Source organism: Coccinella septempunctata, chromosome 7, assembly GCF_907165205.1.
Source record: "Coccinella septempunctata chromosome 7, icCocSept1.1, whole genome shotgun sequence".
Classification (NCBI taxonomy): domain Eukaryota; kingdom Metazoa; phylum Arthropoda; class Insecta; order Coleoptera; family Coccinellidae; genus Coccinella; species Coccinella septempunctata.
In genome coordinates, this window is record NC_058195.1 from 11,444,644 (window position 1) to 11,468,486 (window position 23,843).

At 33.7% G+C, this 23,843-nt stretch overlaps 1 protein-coding gene across 1 annotated transcript in view; it reads right to left on the reverse strand.

Moving 5' to 3' along the window:
- Positions 1-21,036, reverse strand: part of LOC123317166 — a 53,601-nt gene extending 32,565 nt beyond the window's left edge. Inside the window, exon 1 of the mRNA XM_044903556.1 lies at positions 20,638-21,036. Coding sequence (XP_044759491.1) covers positions 20,638-20,746 — 109 coding nt within the window. The 5' untranslated portion in view covers positions 20,747-21,036. The remainder of the gene's footprint in view (positions 1-20,637) is intronic.
- Positions 21,037-23,843: the final 2,807 nt, after the last annotated feature.

A 23,843-nucleotide genomic window follows, 5' to 3' on the forward strand; every position in this document is an offset into this window, starting at 1 on the left:
TTATAGCAGAAGCCCACTTGGCTCGATTTTTTCAACGATATTCAAGAAGCTAGAAAGTTAATGATGTAGTTTAGACAAATTGCAGAACTTGACTTCCCATCTTGAGAAAGTGGATATAATATTTGACACGGTACAGACCGACTTCTCCCAACAAATTAACATCTTTGTTATTCCTCGTCGTTGCATCATTAATGCAACAACATTTGTCACTGATAATTCGTTTTCTAAGCTCAGTTCACAGGTCATAAACCCCGTTTCGAACAATTGTTACAATTTTTACGTTTCAAAGTGTGCATACAACGCGATATGTTTAATTTAGTCGCTCCAAATTGGCAGAAGATCTGGAACGGCATAGATTTCCAGGAAATGCAACTCGGTGAAGAAATAGTTTCAATCTGTACATGGGATTGTGAAAAAACGAGGAGGATTCAAACGAAAATTCGAACTATTCGGTTTCACATTTTGTGGAATGAAAATTGGTTGTTTTGAAATGGTTAATTAGATAAATTGGTTGTGATATAACATAGGTATTCTGGCTCAGGTTGCCAAATACGTTGTAAGAATGAAAAATAGAACAAATAGACAGCGGTTGAGTAAGCAAATTCAATAACCATAACAGTTCGATCTGGGAAAATAATGGTATATTGAACCCACGAATTTCTCCCAAATTCTTGGAAATACGAAAGATTTAATAATAGAAATGGTGAAATTTTTGAGAGTGAGGAGTAAGTACCACACATTTTGAAAAGGCTAGGACTTTTCCACTTTTATCTTTGCCAAAGGTGAAATAACCTGTTTTTGTTTTACCTCAATTTTCAGATATACGTATACCAGTTCCATGAGCAATCCTTGATGGAAGGTATACAGAGAGAGTCTTTGACTCTTACAAATATTTTAGCAGTAGATTCTTGAGGCCAAAAGAAATATATTTTTCCCATACCATTTTTTCTATTCGGTCCTGATAAAAAGATATAGCCATTGTAAATTTTCCTAAAGAGCTATGCCTCCCCTGGAGGAACAAAATTCCCTTCATAATAACAAGCTAAATCTATTAAAACATATCTGTGGATCTTTTTAATAGGGTTGCGTTCAGACAAAGTACCCAAGAGTTGGGTTCTTTGAATATTTGGTATTTTTATGGTACCTAACTGTCATAATGAGAAAACTGAAAGACGTAGGTGATATCTTGTATTCGAGAAAGATTAATCAAGTCAATGAAAAACTATATTCCAAAATTCATTTCATTCGATGAAACCGTTTGTGAGATAGAACTAAAAATAACATTTTTTTATCGTTGTTCAACAGCCTATTTCTTTTAAACTGAGCCGATTCGGAAAAAATGGTTAAGAAAAAAAGTGTTTCTATTGACCTGAAGAATCTACTGTTTAAATATACGACTTATACCTATCTCTCACATCCTGTATGAATTAATATCATTTCAAATAATTTGCATCAGTAAATAAAAAAAAACAATATGAATATGTTTATTCTGGGTTTCAAGAAACCTTTTTTTACCTGTAATAGACCCAGTGTATTCTACCTCATAATATGTATTTAAAATCATCAGGTGATGGCTAGATCATTTTCAAAATCGTCCTGTCTGAAATTAATCCGAAATATAATTGTAGTTAGGAAAATGTCGAACTTCCTAAACCCCTCAATTCATTTATATCCTGTTTCTGTTGTTGAGAAACAGGAATCTTACCCATCAGTGAAACCCCTATAATCTCATGGGCATATCTTCGGTAATTACCAGATGTTGGTAATTATACATGTTGTCTCATCTCATTGAGAAATTTTGCACTATTTATGTTGTAGCGATAGTTAATGAGCGCAGTGAACTTTCGTTTGTATTGTATTCAAAGGTTCGGACTCTCTCATGAACTTGGTATATTTCTGATGTACAGTAGGTATTTGATCTTTGGAGTTATTAAGAGGTCGTTTCCTTTATTGTTTTTTTCGTTTCTACCGGGAACTCTTCAGAAATTATGTTTAAGTATCCTGAAAAAAACTTGTATTCCGCAAATTATTTATAACTGTTCAGTTTCATGTTTTGTTCGTATTAGAGAATATTTGTTTTGTTAGATAACGGAGGTTTTTGATATTTTGGATGTTATTCTGAATATTTCTCGTGTAGAATTGATATTCCGACTCGTATATTATAGTAGCCTGGAGCAGCAGAATATTCATTATTAGTAACAAGCAGGATATTCTTCCCAAAATGAAATATGTAGAAGTTTCAGCACGAATTATATAAATATAGTGTTTTTTTTTACGGTTTTCGTAAAAACGTTCAGTACTGGAGAAATTGGAGCAAAAAGTTATTTCTTTATTTTTTCGCAACGAAAGTTACATACATAATATTTGAAATAATTTACACAGGGTGTTCGTAACTTGGAGGTACAAACTAAAAGAGGGTATTCCTTGAGTAATTTTCATTAAAGTAAGAATTTTTTCAAGTTTTTCTCTTATACCTAGTATCCACACTTCACAAGATATTCAACTGAAATTTGAAATTCAACTATAATTGATAGTTCACACAATGTGACATACTGTTTTCCTCCAGAACTTTTTTTTGGTGAGCTCCTACGAATTTGAAAAATGTAAAAAGAATCTTTGTTGTTTTACTAAACTTTATGGTCCCTTATACTTTTGTAGTATCTGCTACCGATTTCGAGAAAAAGTTTTTGAACGATTCTCTCTAAATCCTCAAAAAAATCAAAATTATCATAAAAATTCAGTTAGTGAGCTGTTTTTGTTGTGTTGTGTTGAATAAACTCATTGTTAGTTTTAACACATCAAATCAAACTCGGTATTTCTATTGTGATGCCAATCCAGAAATTCCAACTTTAACACCCTGTATTTCGAAAACGAAACGTTTGCGATCCAATGTTTATGTGCCTTTTTTATCCCCTCTTTCTTTGCACCCCCAATTTAGGAACACCCTGTGTAGACTCAACGACCTTCGAACAGCTGCAAAATGCACCCTTATACCATCGACGTTTAATTTATGATTTGGTTTATCGTTTCTTATTATGCTACAAATCGTGTGAAATTCTCCCTTTGATGTGTGACTGACGAATCGGTGTTGAGGAAAACATGATTGATGAATTTCGAACATATAAGTAGTTGTACCATTTGATGAAGCGCTAAATTTTGTCGTAAAAGTATTCATCATAGAGGTAGGGCTTACGATAGCAAATAGTTTGTGTGAACAAGTTTTCTCTCCCGAAAACTTTCGTTTAAATTAGGGGAGGTATTCTAATTCGTCAAATCATCTAAGTGAAGGTGAGGTTAGATTGAGTCCTTTGTATAGTTGATTCACAGCCCTCTATACACGGTGTCTTCAAAGGTGAGCTATTTTTGGCGGAATGTAGAACTCATCAAAATAAGTCCTTTCACCAAAATTGTCTATATAAAATATCCAAGATGCCTGAGATACAACCCCTAGAAATTCGACAAAATTTTATTGAATTTCAAGTACGGGACTGTGGAAGGTGACTACGGTATAGCAAAAACGAAACAAAACATAAACATATGGCTGGACAATTAATGTTTCAGTACCAAGTTCATCGGATTAGATGCATCAGGTCACTTTTGAGAAAATCATAATTGTTGTATCGTGCAATTTAGGGTGAAAAAAATGTAGAAAATCGAGGCAGTTTCTTGAAAGTACTTATGTTAGTTACGTTAAAAAAGTGCTATGATGTTTCCCCATTTCATCCTATTTTTACGACAATTGTTGGAATGTTCGAACAAGAAGATTGTGATGCCCACTGTGAATGAATTCGTGAATAATTTAGACGAATTTTATTGGTGAGATTTTTGAGTATTATTCTATTTTTACACTTGTGTCCTAAGTCTCTTCTGTCAGTTGGTATCGAAATAAGCCATTCCATAATGTCGTGTAAGTTACTAAAAAATAATGAGAACAATGCGGCAATCCATTTTCATTACCACGTAAATATCGAACGAGCCAATATCCTAAACGAAACCACATGGTCGAATCAGGAGGTTTTTTCCCACTGCTTTGCGATAATTCAGCTAACAAACGGTCTAGGGTCGTATTAGGATCTATTTCAGTAATCATTTTCAAATTTTTTTTCAACTTTGTCATTTTGAAAGTTTTGTACAGGTGATTTTTGGTGAAACGCTTCGTTTTGACCAGTTCTACCTTCTGTTGAAAAAAAAGTCTCACCTTCAAATACACCCTGAATACAGCCTTCTGAAGAAGGCTGTATATGTGTCGTGGACTTTGCAGGACCTATTTTTCGATCAAATATTTCCTATAAGGTTCACCTCGAAAAATATAAGTTTACTCAGAAATGTATTGATACAGGTAAATGTTGGTGATACATATTCACATTGGATAGAAAATATTTTCCAAATTTGGGTACCGATTTTCTATGAATGTTCTGAAATTGAAAACAAGTTTTTCTCAGGGACCTTGCGTTGTGTCCCACAAGAAAAAATTCTATTCACTCATGCTCTCCTATTGCCTATATTTTATCTTTCAACTTGGTCCCTGGCCACAGTAATTTCATACCTAATCTTGTCGTAAAACCTTTAACGACCTTAAGAAGTCCTTTGGAATGATCTGATTCTCTCTCTTTCTTCTCATAACTTCGATAATACCAAGTTTCACTGAATTTACGTATTTTTTAACGACTTGTTGACTTATCAACCATCACAACCCCGTTTTCTAAGAGTGTTAGTCATCGATGCATTCCTTACGTCAAAGTACGTCCAATACCACAAAACGCGTCTTCGAATGTAAACATTCCAACCAAGAGCTATGGAAGTGTGCCTCCATTATCGCCGTATTTGGAACATCCTCCTTCTTGTTTTCGATTCCGCATGCAGAAACGGTCACACGTCTATCTATTTACATATTATCATATTCCATAATATATTACAGTTACCGCGTTTTGTCAGTGGACGCGCTGTATAATTCACCACGGTGCGGCGGCGTAATTGAGAACTGTTATTTGGTACAGTTACATCGTTTTGTGTAATTGAAAAATTGTCGAGTACATGTCGCACTCGAATGCAAGAGAAAGTTCAAGGAAAAGATTTATTAACGTTTTTCGTTAGACGGTTTTCAAAGCAATTTTCAGGATTTATAGGATTGAGTTGCAAATCCCACGTGATTGCATGGATGGAGTGACATTGCTTCTTGTGTTTATCTCGGTTGACAAGGTGAAAATAGATGAGTTATGGCTTTTATCTAATTGCAGTTTCCGGTAATAAATCTTATGAGATAGGACGCTTTTGGTCTTTTTGTCAATTAAGCAGACAATCCGAAGAATAAACTGGCAAATGAGTGTGCACCGCACAAATAATGCCTTAATGGTCAAACGCTCCAATTAGATGCTCTTGTCAGAGTTCTTCGCTGTGAGCTTGTTGTACAAATGGAGAAGTTATAAGATGGTCAAAATTGCATTAAAAAATTAGTCAACCTACAGCTGTTGAAACCCTGAGCAATAAAAACATCAAGGTATCCCTGAAATAGATGTCATTTAAACTCTGACATCGGGCTATTAAAGAGGAAAGAAAGCACTTAGTATATTCGCTTATTCACTTAGAAATTGAAAGAGTTGCTGAAGCGTAGTGGCTTTTTGAACCAAAGATTATAGAGTATAAAGATGGAAAACGAAGCGATTAAATACAGTGACTGTACGACTGAAGAGATGTGAGCGCCATCTGTGTGTCAAGTGTGTTTTCAAGAAATATTAATTTGAGTGCCATTTGCAGAAATACATAAAATTTTGTAAGATTTCAGATGGCCATTTTGATCAGAGAGGTTTTGATTGTTTTGATTCTCGCAGCTTGTTTTTTATCTAGCTCGTTCTGTTACTGATTATTGAATTTTTTGTTTATGTTCTTGGTGAAAACCTCAAAATATCGTTAGAAAATTATTGAATGGTGAAGAACTCTGGATCAACTAATAAAATGGATTTTCCGAAATTAAGTTTTTTACTCAACTGAAGAAAGTGGAAGTGTAAGAATTAAAACTCGTAACATGTGAATCGGTCATTCATTTATTTTAGTTTTCAGTGCTCCAAAGTGGATAAAATTTTTAGGACGTTAAGACAAACACTACTCTACACCATGTGCAGTCAACACTTTACTGCAAGTCAATTGAGAACTGTTCATCCACGTAAATTGTTGTATGCAGAAAGCATCCCTTGCATGAACGGCCTATTAAGGGGAAATTATGACCCATTCTATGATTCTCAGTTGCTATTCCTTCGATATATTCAGAAATGCTGAGGTTTTATTGATTTCGATTTGGGAATCGAGTGACTGTCAAATTGTTGTTTGGAAAGTCAAAGTTTTATGAAACCTGCTGTGAGTGTTTTGTTCATTCATTAATCAATTTGTATATTGTGTCATAAAGAGACCATATATCACAAGTAAATCATAAAAAAGTATAAATAAACTATACTGACAGGCTAACACACAAGTCTTGTATACTTCTGTAAGTGTGATTCTGAAAATTTTATAAATAATACATATGTAAATAACTGAAATCTGTATGCTATGATGGTATATTGAATATCATATTAATTCCTGATATATGTATATTGAACAAATTCAACTAAGTTTATTAATTCAAAACAACCTATTGCACAGGAAATAACACCTTCGACATATAGCAGATGACCATATAATTTTGTGTCCTAGCCAAAGCTTTATTTGTTGTCCAATTTTCGTGAATTTTTTATGAATTGAAAATAAAAAAATTGCACATCCAACAGCGTTCTTCATCGATATTAATTGATTCCAAAAATGATGAAAACTAACATCCTGATCACAAAACGAAACCATACTTTTGTTTTATCGCTCAGGATGTTTGTTTTCTGGTCTAAACAAAGTCGATATTAAAATTCAATACAAGGAATATAATTCGAATTTCGCGCCCCTCAATTATAAAACAGAAAACTGTTATTAAACAGTTTTTCTGTATTGAAAGTACGTTTCGAGCGCCATCTCATTGTCAAGTGTGTTTTCACTGACCAAAATGTAGTCGCGATATGGGGGCGTTTACTCACTATCTTTCAACTCTATAATTTTTTTTGGAACCATATCAGTATGGCCGTATTTCTAGAATAAGTGTCATTTATATTCTGACGTCGATATGAAGGAACATCCCATCAAATGATTTTTTTTCAATACAATGGTGTCACTTAGATACAGATTTCGAATGTGCATTGAAAATTATATGATTTGTTACATTCTCCCAGTTTTCAACAAAATGTCAAAGAGTGAAATACTTGAATAAAAAACGACAAATAATATCTAGGGTTGGTTCCTAGAGAGGTACATTTGAAACCATTCAATTAATCGAACCAAATCTTGTATTTCTGCATCTCATGAATATTTCATTGTCACAGAGACACGAAGTCCCAAAAATATCAACTTTCTATACGGGTTATCATCATTCCGAAAATTATGACATCAAAGGTTACCAAACCAAATATTTTGATGGATGTGCAGCTAATCAATATTTATTTATTCGGTTCGATCTATTTTCGTCTATAAAAGTTGGAAATTCGGTGCTATATGTAACATTTGTTGCATCAATCTGCACGGTTCATCTACCACAATTACATTCATGATATTTTTGGGTTGTTGGTAATAAATCGGTCGGAGATTATGGGGAAATTCAAAAACAACTCAAAACAGCAGGCGCCTAGAATAATTCATAGACTGAAAAATGTTGAATCAATTCATCGGTACCATAAAATTCCCAAATTTTTCTACAATAAGGGAGCCAAATGTCTTATCAAAACCAATTTATAAATAAAATAATCAACTGAACCAATGTAATAACATCATGCCACAAGATAATCCATATCTAAAGTACGCCCTTCATCGGCAACAATGAAATCGTCGATGCAATTCCCAGAAACCCATTCTTCCGATAAAAAACCAATTTAATCTTCAAAATCGAAATTTCCTGATATAATAAAACGTGGGTCGTCCTAACCCAAATACACAAAAAACTGATAATTTAGAAGCTACTTAGTCGCTGATCGTGCGAAGCCAAGGACAGTCTAATCGAATATGAAACCACAAACTTAATTTGGGACCTTGATTATCCTCGTAATGGATCGTGGAGGAGACTATTAAAAAGTGCTCAGAAAAATATTCGAACACGACAATAACAGGAAACGATTGCAAGGGGAAATTTGGGGAGGTTTTTTGAAGTACACTAGTAAATATCGAACAACTATACTCCATTCACATTTATTTTAGCAGTCGGTTGGCCATGAAATAATTTTCTCAAGTTTTTGTAACTAGAACGGAGTAAGGTTGGCACTCATGAAATGTCATTAATGTCATAACGCCGTTGCCACAACTAATATAAATTTTTATTACGAAAATGCCGAAAGTGATTGAAAAAAGAGACAAGTTTTCAGGAAGTGCTATTTAGAATTCAGGTTCGCTCATTCAAATAGTTATACCCTGATATTCTAAAATCCACAATACGTCAGACGGTAGCGAACATATTCAATGTAAGAGAATTTATATAATGTTTCATCTGAATCTAAACGACTTATATTTCAGCTGAATATTTCCACAGTCAGAAAGATTGTGAATTTCTTTCTATTGGGAGACCCAAAAAAGTGGTGGCATTTGAGAATTTTATGTTTGAGTGAATTAATGCGAAAAGTTTACTACAGGATTTTCGATGAATGTCATCGTAGAATATGTTCCCGAAAATTGATTTTTCTATTTTTCATTTGACTTGTCCTATACATTGTAAATGTCTTAAGGTACCAATAAATACCTAATTATTATTATTATATCAATGTTTTAAGATGAACAGCCACAAATACGCGCCTATTGTCCTGTTAACTGTTTATTCATGTGAAATTTTTTGTTCAAAGGTGAAGTTCATCTTGATTGAAACTTCCTTTTATTCCTTTTACTCATATTGATGCAAGATGATTTTTGTTGAAGAATTTAACATTCTTGTAATTATCTGTTAATTCCTTCGGGAGATACCCATTCCCAACCACTGCAACATATGCATTTCTTCTTCGGGTTAATATTTTTGAAATCTATACAACTGATGTAACGTATTCAAACTTTAGTCAAAGAAGATAACGAACATTAACTCTCCTCAAGCTAGTGCATATTATGATATTATACTGTTCTCTTGTATTTTCCTTGCAAATAACTGGATTTGGTATGCCTTCAGTCAGTTTGTATCAACTTCAATTATGTTCGTCACATATTTTCCGAAGAGATTCGACATTGTGATAAAATACGTAATAACAGAAACTTTTACGTGAAACGGGCAACATAGCGTTGATTTAAAACCCAAAAATGTTTTGACAAGCGTCATAACCCCACATTTTCGTACTATACAGAGTGAAATGTGTCAAATTTCCATAGCCAACCGACTGCTAAAATAAAAGTGAATGGAGTATACAGTGTATAGCATCATTAGATTCGACTATGCTCTGAACACTTGATGAAGATATCTGGGAATAATTGATTCCATTCTCAGGCGCTCATTACCTTGTTTAACTAACTCTCAAACCTCTACCAAAGACACAGGAAGAAGAGTAATCACTGATGAAACAACTGGAGTTACTTAAAAATAATGACTAATTTTCTCTTTACCGTAGGTCGCGTTACCTCATATACAAGAACACCGAGAAAAATTTTTCAGTGAGTGATTCTCCACATCTTCCATCATGCATTTCAATTACAACGTAAGAAACAACAACAGAACGTCCTTGTTATGCAACAAATTGCTTTCCACTAATTTAGCCACTGCTCTGACAATCTCCAATCTGGGTTAATCAGCAAATCATCAGGGTTCTTCGGAGGAACAAACTTCTTAAGCTCAATTGAGTCAGACGTGAGCCACTTGGATACGCTGATGATTTATTGGACGATCTTCTGTCATTTGCAATTTGTTATTCGATTATGAGCGGGTAGAGGATAATGTAGATCTTGTTGAGAACAATGTAAATAATGGCAGGAATAATGGTGATATCCATATGATGATGCGAAATTAATCATATGATAACGCTGGCATAACAACGTTAGAATCAATAATGAGGATGGTAGTTGATTTGTTGTTTGGATGGTTCATTTACAATGTGTGTTTTTGTATCGGATATCAACTCTTTACTCCTAAAAATTGATTAAATAAAAAAATTTCAAGATGCATTATGGAATTTTTTGAATTGATATCTCAAAATCTGGACTGATTTCTAAGAATGATCAGATATACAGGGCGAGTCTTTGACTCGTATTGATATTTTAATAGTAGATGGAGCATTTTTTTGCTTTTTTTTGATATTGATGACAATTTCTTTGAACTGCGTATAAAATTGTTTATACAGGGTGAGTCATTGACTCGTGCAAATATTTTAACAGTAGATTCTTGAGGCCAGAAAAAACACTTTTTTTCTTTACCATTTTTTCCGAATCGGCTCAGTTCATAAGATACAGGCTGTTGACAAACCATGAAAAATGTTATTTTTAGTTCTATCTCACAAACCCACAAACAGTTTTATCGAATGAAATGAATTTTTTCATTGAATTGATTAATCTTTTTCGAACACAAGATATCACCTACGTCTTCCAGTTTTCTCATTATGGCCATTACGTACCATAAAAATACCAAAAATTCAAAGAACCCAACTCTTGAAACTAAGTTTTTTGTAATTACATCATTGTTCAACACTATTTTACGCGTATTTTCCTCCTTTTAAAAACTCACGCAGAAGCGATAGTCACGTGACATTGCGGTTCTAGAGACTCGATCTAACTTATTGCCAAAATTTGCAATATTTCAACATGCCATATATCGTTGAATTTTCCTTAAGAAAATATGCTGAAAGGGGCAGTTTATCTCATGACAAAAAAACCTCAAAAAAAAATAAAATAAATAAAAGTGATATATGTATGTACTCTAAAATGAAATTATACTATAATTATAGAAGTTTAACTTCTTTGTGAACCATCTGGAATTACCCAGATGTACTCCATTTTGACAGAACATCTGGTCTAGAACCATCAGTTTGACAGCGATCGATAAAACCTCCCCTTTGTCGCTGAAAGGTGGGCAAGATCTTTCCTAAATTATTCTCTCCTGTTGGTCTGTCATGGCCCACACGTGGTGAAAATATACATCTGCCTAATAACGTACTCTATTAAAACGATTTTTCCTGGGTAACACGATCGGTTACTTTTAAATTTATGAGTGAACCGATAAACCCTCAAGATTCCTGTTACACTTGTTCCTACTTATTGTTTTCCACCAAATAACCCTTAGCTTAGAGCAGTGACCCCAACGGTCATCGCCGGTGGTTGTTAATGATTTTATCGGAAATTCTCTAAGCCCCATAATGATCCTTGCTTTCTGTGCCATATACACGTTTGTTGTGCGTTACGTGGTTATTCACCCGTGAAGTAATAAAATTCCGGGCAATTTGGGCTTGAGTCCTACACCGGAAATTGACCTGCATTTCACCCCTAGGCTGAAATAAAAGAGACAGTCTGAGAGGAACACAACTGGTCAAAGAGAAATTATTTTGTTTTAGTGCATCCAAAAGATGAACAAAGTAGAGCTCATTCTCCGTATATTTCTAATGAAGAGTGAACTAAAATCAGGGTTGTTTTGAAGGACACTGAAGAAAAAAGGCAAATAGTTTCATACATTTTTATACACTGTCTGACATTGAAAAGTAACTAGAAAATGAAATAAGTACAACCTCAGAATCGAAGAGGACAATCTTTGGTTACTTTCACTATCTTCTAGTTTCTATCCCTGCGGAAGTATAGCGGTTTATGTACTAAAGATCGTATCATTTTAAAGCTTAATTGTCCTCTTCACAGGCATACAACTTTTGTAACAAAATATGTTAGATTTCACTACACAGGCTTTAAATTTTTTTCAGAGTCGAAACTAGTAAAAATCTCAACACGTTCTTGTGAAAACTTCGATGTCAACTACTCTGCGCAAAAAAATTAATGCATATTCTGAAAATCTCTATTTTAATGAAAGTTAACTATACATTGACTTTATAACTTATTTTTTATGTTCTCTCGGGAAGGTTTTGAACGAAACAAGACACATTAAATGGAAGAAAAATTTAGGATTTCACCGAATCTTATGTGAAAGAAGAGAAATGAACAGTTTCCAAAATACTGAAATGCTGATAAGTGCTTTAATACTTGGTATTTCCACCCCTTGCGTTACTAAAAGCTCGGCAACGACTGTTCATACTCAAAATGAGTGATCTTAAAATGTTCTGATCTAATCCTTCCAAGATTTCTCCGAGTTGGATTAGTAAGTCATTAAGAGTAGCTGGATGATTTTCTGAACTTCTCAGCCTTCTATTGAGGTTGTCCCAAACCTGCTCAATCGGATTGAGATCTGGACTTGCTGGCCATTCCATTCGAGAGACTTCAACCTCTTCAATGTACTCCTGAACGATGCGCGCACGATGGGGTCTGGCATTATCGTCTATAAAAATGAAATTTTCACCAATGTATGGGGCAAATGGCACTACATGCTCTTCAAGAATGTTCCTTATATACTTATCAGCATTCATAGCTCCATTATCAACGACCACTAGGTCTGTGCGAGCAGTCAAAGATATTCCACCCCATACCATAATCGATCGTTGCCCGAAACCAGTAGTATTCAGGAAATTGCACTGAGTATATCATTCATGTAGACGTCTGTATACAAGGGAACGTCGATCACAATGGTAGAGGCAGAATCTAGACTCATCTGTGAAGAGAACTCTTTCCCAATCGGCCTCTTCCCAATAGCTATGCTCTCTCGCAAAATCCAAACGCGCCCTTCGATGGGCTGGGGTAAGAGCTGGGCCTCTTGCCGCGACACGAGGCCTTAAATCATATTCTCTGAGGCTTTTTCCTTTGTCTGAGTGCTAAATTGCACCTCATGAGTTTGCTCAAGCTGAATTTGAAGGAGGCGAGCGGTTGCAAACCGTTGTCTCAACGAAGAAACTCTCAAGTAACGTTCTTGAATGGCAGTTGTTACCCGTGGTCTACCCTGTCCTGGTCTTCGGACATTCATACCTGTCTCCCTGAATCGCTGCAACATTCTGGACACACTTGTATGGGAAACTCCAAACCTTTCTGCAATTCTTGTGTATGTCCACCCTTCTTCTCGCAAAACTACCGCTTGGGCACATTCCTCTTGGGTCAAATTGCGTGTTTCGCGTTGCATAGCGATCGAGTGTAAAAAATCAAACGAAAGAAAAACTATTGATCACTAGAATTGATCGAGAACCACTGATTTTAGAATGGAGCCAATACATTCAAAATCTGATAATATCATCTTTTTTTATTCCTGCTGGGAAAAAACATCTGTATTGAAGAAAACCGTTGAAAGTGGATAACATATGCATGCATAATTCTGATAGAAATAATTATCATTGAGAACACCCTCAGTTGTAGAATAAATTTGAGATTTCCATAATGTGCGTTAATTTTTTTGCGCAGTGTATTTCCTTTTTCCCTGAAGCACTCTGGCTGTAAAAAATGGTAGGAGTCACCATATTATGAAATTAAATGAGCCCTCACAGTATATTGATGACTACTACAATAAAAGTCCAACGGTTTAGAAAGTTTTGTTCCATTCTTTCCCAATAACGATTTGACCAGTTGTTCAGCTCCCTCAATAACAACAGTCCATGTCAAAACTTCCATACAGACTGGAAAAATAGCATAGGTCCCGAGTAAAAGAGAATTGGTGTTGTATATTATCGATTTGGGGTATTATCCATTTCCTAGACCTATTGGAAGCTTTTGTTGGCTGATAAAATACTACTTTAGGAAGTCCGTCTTGCTATTTATGGTAGAGTTGGTAAAATTCGGCTTAAGTATTAGGTAGTCACGTAGATGTCTCCGGTCAGCGGAAGTGGATTGAAGCGGTGGTATTTGAAAAAGACAAATTTGAACACGTCCGAATTTTGTCCTAGTTACACGACAAAAATAACTATTTCGAGTTTTTCGTACTCCGAATAATAGACAGATCATTTTCTGGTTGAAGAAATTGAATATCAGATCAAAGAATTCTCAAGTTCCCATGATACAGCTTACCTGAAATAATTGCTGCTCTAGTCAACCCTCATAGCACTTTTTCTAAAGAAGAAACCCTTATTTCTAAGCTCAGATGTTGTCAAACTCCAAATGTACGATAACAATCACTGAATTGAGTATTATCCACAATCCTGAGCTGATTTTTGCAAACAAAACATGACGCCCATATGGAAATGACATCACACATCCTTATTGATGTGAAAATTACCATATCCCTATCTCTTTGTCCCTATACCAACGTCTGGTACTCAAGTTCCCTTAGGAAATCCCTGTTACTTCCATCCTTTGTTCAACCAGCACTTGCGCCACACCCATTCTAGACACCCTGTGATTCTTACCACCATCAGGGTCTGCTAATGTGTATTTTCTTTACAACTACTCCTTCGAGGTTCTCCGTGTGAGACTGGCTACCGCTATTACTACCCTATTCTACCCGCTGAATTCTTAATAGAATCGGTTATACCAGATTTGTGTTTTTTGTAGGGGTGATCAAACATGCTCGGATGAATTTAATGTGGGATGACGTTTAAGAATGGATGTCGAATGTGAGAAATATCCAAGCTAGGGTTGTGGTCACAAAGTGGACAAAGGCTATTAAATCCTTCTTCCAACAAGATAGATAAAGAGCATATAACGACTGAATTACTCGAATTTTTGCACTCACAACTGACCGTAGGCAAGTGAAAAAAATTAAATAACGATCGAATTAGAAATAAACAATACTGAAATGCTTAATTATATTAAAAGGCTAACATCGAATAAGTTGATTGGTACTCTTCTAAGTTCACTGAAGATTTTATAGGTGGACATAAAAGTTTGATGGCAATTATTGTTCTAGATTTTAATGACTTTCTCAACAGAGGAATTTCAAGTGATTTATGGGTAGTTTCGAGGTTATTTTGAAGTATATTAACTTAATTTGTTTTTTTCGATATTCATAACGATTTGCGAAAAAATAACGCTTATACAGGGTGTCTTCATAAACTTTTTAGGGTTTTCACTCCCAATCTCTGAAACAAAATCAATTAAAAATGAAATCAACGATTTGCTCCTGCGTAAATTCTTGCACTAATTTGTCAGGAGCAAATTAACTAGAAAAAATTGTTGCCTGACAATGAACTCAAAATAAATAACGTTGAAATTATAATTCTTTGTAACGTTTCGGAGTCTATATCAGACTCCTTCATCAGACGAAAAAATCTACTTTTTAAAAATCTTCTGAATTATACAGGGTGTCTGTAAACAAATGCGAAGACTTAGGGAGATGATTCCTAGATGAAAATAAGCAAGGGTAGTTCCTATAAATTTTTTTCGAAATCGACCTCCCTTCCAAGATACAGCCTTTGAAAAGCGATGTCGAGTTGACAGTTTTAATTTTTTTACGGGTTCTAAAAAACACTCAGTTACTCAGTTATTAAACTATACATAACATGAAGCACTAAGTAGATGTTACTCACACAATTTTTTTAGTACCCATAACTTTATAATCAGGGGTTGAAAATAACAACCCTTTATGATTTTCGTGGGATAGATTTTCGAAAAATAAAATTCTCTGATGATTTCCCATTCAATTCTGGAAAAAATATAAAATTGCAAAATTTCGATACAGTCGATACTTTTCTCGGAATAAATAAAAACTTACAAGCAGTATACGAAGGTCTATGAGGCAGAGAGGGATGTAGTCATTCTATAGAACACTTATTCGATGAAATGGAATGAACAGTGATCAGAACTGCTTGTAAGTTTTTATTTATTCCAAGAAAAGTATCGACTGTATCGAAATTCTTGCAAGAGACTTTTTTTCTCCAGAATTGAATGGGAAATTATAGGAAAATTTTATTTTTAGAAAATCTACACCACGAAAACAATTTTTGAAGAAAAACCATAAGGGTTTGATATTTTCAACCCCTAATAATAAAGTCATGAGATCTAAAATAATTGTGGGAGTGCTTTATATTATGTATAGTTTTATGACTTAGTGTTCTTTAGAACCCGTAAAAAAATTAAAAACTGTCTACTCGTCATCGCCTTCCAAAGGCTGTATCTTGGAAGGGAGGTTGATTTGGAAAAAAATTTATAGGAACTACCCCTGCTTATTTTTATCGAGGAATCATCTCCTTAAGTCCTTTGTTTATTTGTTTACAGACACCCTGTATATTAAAATTAATTGCCGGGAGATGTGACAATCTGCAAGTACACTTAATTAAATTAATTATATTTTTGAGAATGTAAACTGGAATCAGTAATTTAATCTTACACAAACCAGATCACCCTGCAAAAAGAGGATGTTACAATTTGTTACATTTGTATTATGAAGTAATTGTGATAGCTAAGTGGGATTTGGACTAGAATTTATTACAAATTTATAGCAACTGATCGATCAATTCAAATCCCAAAATTCATGACCATTCAGCATCAGGTGCTCTGGTATAATAAAATATTTCAATATGAAATTAGTAGCTCTTGAAATACAGAACCTCAGAATATTTTATACACTAAATATGCATATGTAACTAGGGAGTGTGAAGTGTAATGAAATTCTCACATACTGTGATACATTGTAATAAAAATTTAACAAATTGTAAGGTTTTGGCAGGGTGATTTGACATTTCTAGGTTCAAGTCACTATTGGAATTTTGAAGCAAATTATTGAATTATTACTTGAAATCAAACTTTTCTGGAAACTTATAAGGATTTTTCTACGAAATACAATTGATATTGTGGCCGCCGATGTAGATCAGCCAGAAATTTGGCAAAAAACTGTTTCCGCACGCTTTTTTCAACAAATGAAAGTAGAACGGTTAAGATGGAGGCAATCACTTCATTAGAATTCGCGATATATCAAACGCAAGATAATATTCAATTTCCTCAAGAGCAGCCACGATGGTCAGTCTTCTAGAAAGCGGTCCCTGTCAAAACCTTATGATTTATAACGTCTGCCTGTGATTAAACTATTCATAACCCATCCATCTATGAGGAATATATAACATTATACCCTGTTATTATGCAAAAATCGATTCAGAACAAATTGAATGGGTATATCGGCTTCCATCTGGAAGCCCAGCGGATTTTTAACATGTAAAATGGCAACCACAACATTTTTTGGAATTTCAACTCTTGAGTGGATTCAATTGGAATGGATCAGTAATCGATGACATAATCTGAACTGTTGTTGTGAGGTCTGGTTAATAAAGTATATCAGATTGTTTTATGTGATTGGGCAAGAGATTTATCGAGGTTACTATTCGTATAATGGGGTCTGGATTTTTTATTGGAGTAACAAGTGGCTTCTACTAAACGCTGAGACAAGAAGCAGGACTGACATCTCTTATGTCGATGTCAAATGAAAGAACTTGCTTCTTCAACCTGGAGGAAGAACAGAAGTTCACGATGTTTCATATTCTGATTTTACTATTGTAACAAATTCTCTTAATTTATTATTAAGGAATTCTATTTTATTTTCACTAATTTATGCGATTAAATGTGTTGAATTATATTTTGATCTCAAGCATGTTTGTTTGATGAATGTTCGTGAAATACCGTGTGATTCCATATAAGTTTGGTTGGATTCAATCGCATGTTGACCTTATTACATCTGGCACAATTATTACGTCCTAGCACTCCTAGCAGTGAAAAGTTTTCAATTTAATTGTTCCACGCGGATTGTTTCATTTGCTATAAATACTAGGGAATTCCTTTTAATGGCAGCTATAAGTGTAGAACTATATGGTGTGACAAATTTTATCCGGAGATGCCATTAACAATTCAATTTATTAAGTGAAAACTAGCAATTTTTCGAGTTTCAATAGAACATGGAACTATCGAGATCATATTCATTAAGGACAATTAATCGTTTGAATTCTTCTGGTAAATTGTTTCGTATTAGGAGAAATCTACAGATATAGATATGAGTGTTATTTATACTCTTACAATAACGATCTGTTCGAATATATGGAGTGTAGATATCTTAGTTCATACACATCAGAAATTGAAAGTGTTTCATGCGAGGTTTCATGGTTTATCCAAGTAATATATCAGAGAAAATACTTATATATCTAACAATTTTTGCCAATATTTTTCGAATCGAATCATAGGCAAATCTAGTTGATTCTGATTCTTCCTCTGAGTCGTCCATTTAATTTTTCAACTTCTATTAATCGGTTCAAAAAATACAATGATTTCAGAGCTACATTGATTGGTTTAAAATAAAGATCGATTCTTCGAGAATTCAAGGTGCTTCATCTTTAATTCTACTTTGTTTATCTCCAACAAGGAACTAGAAATTGAAGACGAAAATAAGAAACTCTGTTAACAGTCCTTCTATTGGCGTATAACTGTTGATATTGTCACAAAGAATCTTCAGATTCAACAAAGGATCAATCATTTTCTGTTTAATCATCGATTTATGTGTTCAAGGACACCGCTTTTAATAAATAAATAAATAAATAAATAAAAAAATCTAGAGGTTAAAAATGACTGCCATTCATATTCGTCCATCTTTATTTTTATCCAGATTACAAATTCTTTTCTGAGTGAAAGCAACGTAGAGTGTTTGTCCTAATTAGTTTTAAGGTATTACAAGTAAATTCTTCAGTACCATTCTAGACATAATGTCAGATTTTCCACATTTATAAACCCCCGAAAAAAGTGAATTGAGTCTAGAAGCCATAATATTTATCTCCGTATATAATGACCAGCCAGATTCCAAATTTTTTCACCTGGGCGTCTCTAACATCGTTTCTATTCGACCCCACAAAAAACACGTACAATTACCATAATATATCATATGACATTCAATCCACCCTGGGTTTAATTGTGCGTGAAGACAGTACCCTTGGGTGAGACTGGTATTCTTTGATAGGTAGTCATTCCTATGTTACTTCCAGAAAACCATTCACACATTGTGTTGAGAGGGGATTGAATTGAATAAACGAAGATGGAGAAGATATGAACTAGCCAATTCATTTTACTTGTTGAAAAAAATTATATCCAGCTACCTTGACGGTGATTGTTATGTTCCTATTAATTTTTCTCAAGCTGCGAGGGTTCTGTCGATAATTAAAAAAATATCTATCCACATATCACATGAAGCGAGTTGGAGGCTATAATATCATGAATTTATTGCCTTTCAGACAACAGAGATAAGACGTTACCACCTCTTCGTTTAGTAGGTGCTGTTTTCTGATATCATACGACTAATATTGTACGTCAAAAATAACAAGGACATAATGAGAAACTATCTGGTTTTCCTACTCTATTTTTTCGCCGATTAATGATAAACTCTGAATTGGGAAAAGATCGGATATATTTTAATTTTTCCAATAAAGCATACGATGAAGAAAGAAGTGTTCAACCTATTATTTAAGATATAATCCTTATTTCAAATATTAGGTCTCCTACTTCACCAATACCACCTCAGGCACTTCATCTTTATTTTGCGAAAAATAGTTCATTCTATAGATCTGCATTACATTTATTATACATGTTTAGTTTTCAATAAGATATCTGATAGTACTGACACTTTGATAACATTGGTCCTATTCAAGAAACTTGTATTATTTTTTTAATATTTAGATCCTTTTTGTTAGATCTTTGATTTTTTTGTGTTAACTGTTTGTTTTCCTGTTGAGTTGTGTTTACTCGCATATTTATGATCTTAAATCTTATATGTAGCTTTGATATTCATTTGTATTTTCTTTTGTTTATTCAATGTTGAAATTTCTTTTTAACTGAGGTAGTTTTATTCAAAATAAACTATTATTATCAGGTCATTACTGAATATTCGTGTCTAAAAATATAAACTATGAGAATTTTTGGACATTTAGACATCATAGAATGGATGTAATAAAAATCGAAATATATCGATGAATTCGATCAAAATGGAAATAATGTGGTCGCTTCCTCATGCTAATTAGACAATAAAATTCCCACTTTTTGCAAGAAACATATCGTTCAACTCAACGAGCAAGTTGCAGAATTTGCATTACATCCTATGTTAGCGAAATGAAAAAAATTAGAGGCGTTTTACTGAATAATTCATGGAAATACATAACAAACAGTTTGCCAGGAGACATTTCTGGTAGATTTATCACATGGGAAAAAGCTTTCACCAGTTGACGTATGTATATTAAAAATATTGAAATTCTGAATATATTTCGATCAAATTTGAATGAATTCAAACTGGTATAAATAGATGAAAGAGATATCGTTGTTGGGGATATCAATCAATTGAATTAAATGAAACTTCTTACAGCATATTTTGTTCTCTCGATCGTCGAATGCGTTGAATAACTTTAGCGTACTTTTTGACAGGATAATTCTATTAATTATGCATTTGCAATTAAATTTAAATACAAGTTTCAGTGTTCACTTCACATTGTTTCAGCTACTATTTGTCCGGTACATAAACACCATATTAATATCTCTTTGATCGACGTTTCAATTATCATTATCGATCATCTTTTAACAAATTATTTTTCTGGGATGAAAATTTTCAGAGAAATTATGCCATTTGTTTTGAAAAGTCCGTACCTGATAATCTTGGTCTAATATTTGGAGTAGGTGCTATGACATCCTTTTTCCTAATTCCTGCGATAATTTTCGGCCCATCAAAGCTAGGATAAGGTGCAGCTACCAACATTTTTCCGCACAATTCAAAAGCACAGAATTGAATAAAACTAAAAACACTATTTGTTTCATTCACGAATTTTTTTCGAAATCCTTGAGTTCATCTCGGTTACCGCATAAGTCTCAAAAACACTGGCGAAACGTTTTTTCTGTAAATCTCCCTATTTTGGCGAATTCTCCGGTTTGTTTACTTCCGAACTTCAAATTTGGTGCGATTTAAATGACGCGGCTGCGCGTTCTAACGTACAAAACAGCTGCCTGTCGTGCTATGATCGTTCCAAGGCAATCTGGGATTGTTTGAATGAGTGAACTGAAAGTTCTACGAGCGACCGATTTGAGTAGCCGGCGGGTTGTAATTATGATCCCTGGAAGGGATTGTCATTTGTTGCAGTTGGTCGGGTCCTTAAGCACGAAAGATCTGCGCAGCGGTGGTGAGTTACGACGGGTATAGGGGTGTCCCAACCCCCTGTTTGCACATGTGGGCTCAGCTGTGGGACCGAGAGAATCGGTCTATTCAATCTTCGAAGTCAAAATTGGGATGGGTTTTAATGAAGGGATAATTTTTTATGATGAGGACTAGGATTAGTTGATATAAGCAGGTTTCTATATTTAGGGGGAAAGGTCAAACATCGGTTCCAGTCTGGTTTCAGTTTTTCCTGCACATAGGTATGAGCAGTATGGATATGATCACCACCAACTGTGCCAATTGGCACACTACTTCCAATTTCCAACCCTTATGATTTTTATGGGATTTTAATGAGGATATTCTTGGGTTAGTTGAATGCACCGATGGGAAATTTACCACTGACGTCTCAATTTAGACGTAATTTAAATTATTAACAGCTTCAAAGATACTGCTGTAAGGGGAAAAATGAAATGCAGACTTATTTATATGTCAATAATTTTTAATAGCCTTTTACTATGATGATAAAATTATTATTTTTCAACTAACATTACCCTTTATATTTTCATCCCATATATTACTTTTATAATTGTCAATATGTAAATTTTTTCATATCTTGAAAAATTCCACTAATGAATTTAAATTCACGACTAGAGTCAGTTTTCCTTATATTATGCCCATAAATAATATTTTAGTTGAATCAAAATCAAAGATTGCCTATGTTATTTTGTTTTTATTTATAAATAGTTTCAGGAAAAATTTGTAGTTTTTTTTTCTTCGTATTTATAACATCTATACAAGTAGATGTACTATTATTATAATAATGGAATATATTATGTTTAATATTATTTATTTATTATTTGTTGTATAACATTTTATAATTAAAAACGTTATTATTATTATTTATTATTATTCCAATAATATTTAGTACAGCTAAACGTAATAATAAAAAACTCCCCACAACTCGTTGAAGTACAACAGTACTCAAAAAATTCTGTTCCAAATAAGCCTTCGCTAATTCAAATTCACGACAAGATGCACATAAATATTATTTTAGTTGAATCAAAGTCAAAGATTTCCTATGTTATTCTATTTTCATTTTGATATAAATAATTTCAGGAAAAATTTGTCGTTTATTTTTCTTTGTATGTATTTATAACATATACAAGTAGATGTACTATTATCATAATAATGGAATATATAATGTTTTATATTATTTATTTATTATTTGTTGTATAGCATTTCATATAATTAAAAACTCATTATTATTATTTATTATTATTTCCAATAATATTTACTACAGCTAAACGTAATAATAAAAATCTCCTACAACTCCTTGAAGTACAACAATACACAAAAAAGTCTGTTCCAAATAAGCCCTTGCTATTCTTATAATTTCAACGTTATTTATTTTCAGTTCATTGTCAGGCAACAGTTTTTTATAATTAATTTGCTCCTGACAAATTAGTGCAAGAATTTACGCAGGAGCAAATCGTTTATTTAATTTTTAATTGATTTTGTTTCAGAGATTGGGAGTGAAAACCCTATTCTTATGATAATTTATCAATTCATCTATTACTGATAAAATGAATGATAATACATACACAAAGTCTAGTATGATATGATAAAAAGGCCACTCTTAACCCGAAACGGATCGACATTTCCAGAAATATATTAATTTACTGAAAGTCCAGCGAATCATTTTCTGTAAAATATGGAATAATCAAATAATATAATGAATTCAAGGTGAATCCTGACAAAATATAAAAATTACATATAATATTGACTCTACAGTATCTCAGATTAGAAGATGTCATCATCGATGTGATTGATTTCGAAAAAATCAATTCATATGTTTTAATGAGGTATATTCGGCCATTTGAACTACCGATTCTCCGGACCATAATTCATTGCATCTAAGATCCCTTGGAACTACTGGCCAAATGCCATCTAAATTCTACCCTGTGAGTGTTGTAACCATTTGAACTCTTTAGTTCAATGGTTGTAACTGATCAAATGTTCGTTTTATCGGTAATAAGACGGAAGAACTACAGCACACTAGAACTAATTTTTTTAACTAAAACACGACGAAAAAAACTATTTGAATTGATGGAATTATTACACTTTTTTCTCATTTCCTCAGTATCGGATCAAAAATTATTGGAATAACTTTTCGATATCATGGACCGCCACTGTCGGGGATCAAACAAACCGGGAATCTTGGAGTAGCTCTCAAGATAAGATAAACGGAAATGAAACTGTTGCAATAAAAATTATTATCGAAAGAGAGGCTCAATACGTTTATTGACTTGAGCGTCTTATCAATTAACGGTTCCGAAACGAGGACAATATTCTTTTTCGGTTTGGTTGATTCGAAACCGTTCAAAAATGTCCGGAGCAGTTCACATTTGTTGAGTTTATATCTGGTTCGTAAACGCCTGTAGGGTATGCTTACCATCAAACACTTCGTGCGAATTGAAATTGCCTCAACTCTGAAGATAGGCAATTAATGTTACACAACCTCTGTTTGAAGGATTATCTATACTCTAGGGGCGGAGATGAAGATTTCATAGTGCATTTCACACTCTAAAATGTTTTTAAAATGTTAGAAATTACCCATTCTTTCATAGCATATTAATATTTGAACACATTATTATACGACTTTTAGCATCTATTCTTGTGAAGCTTTATTCTAATTCTGTCCACA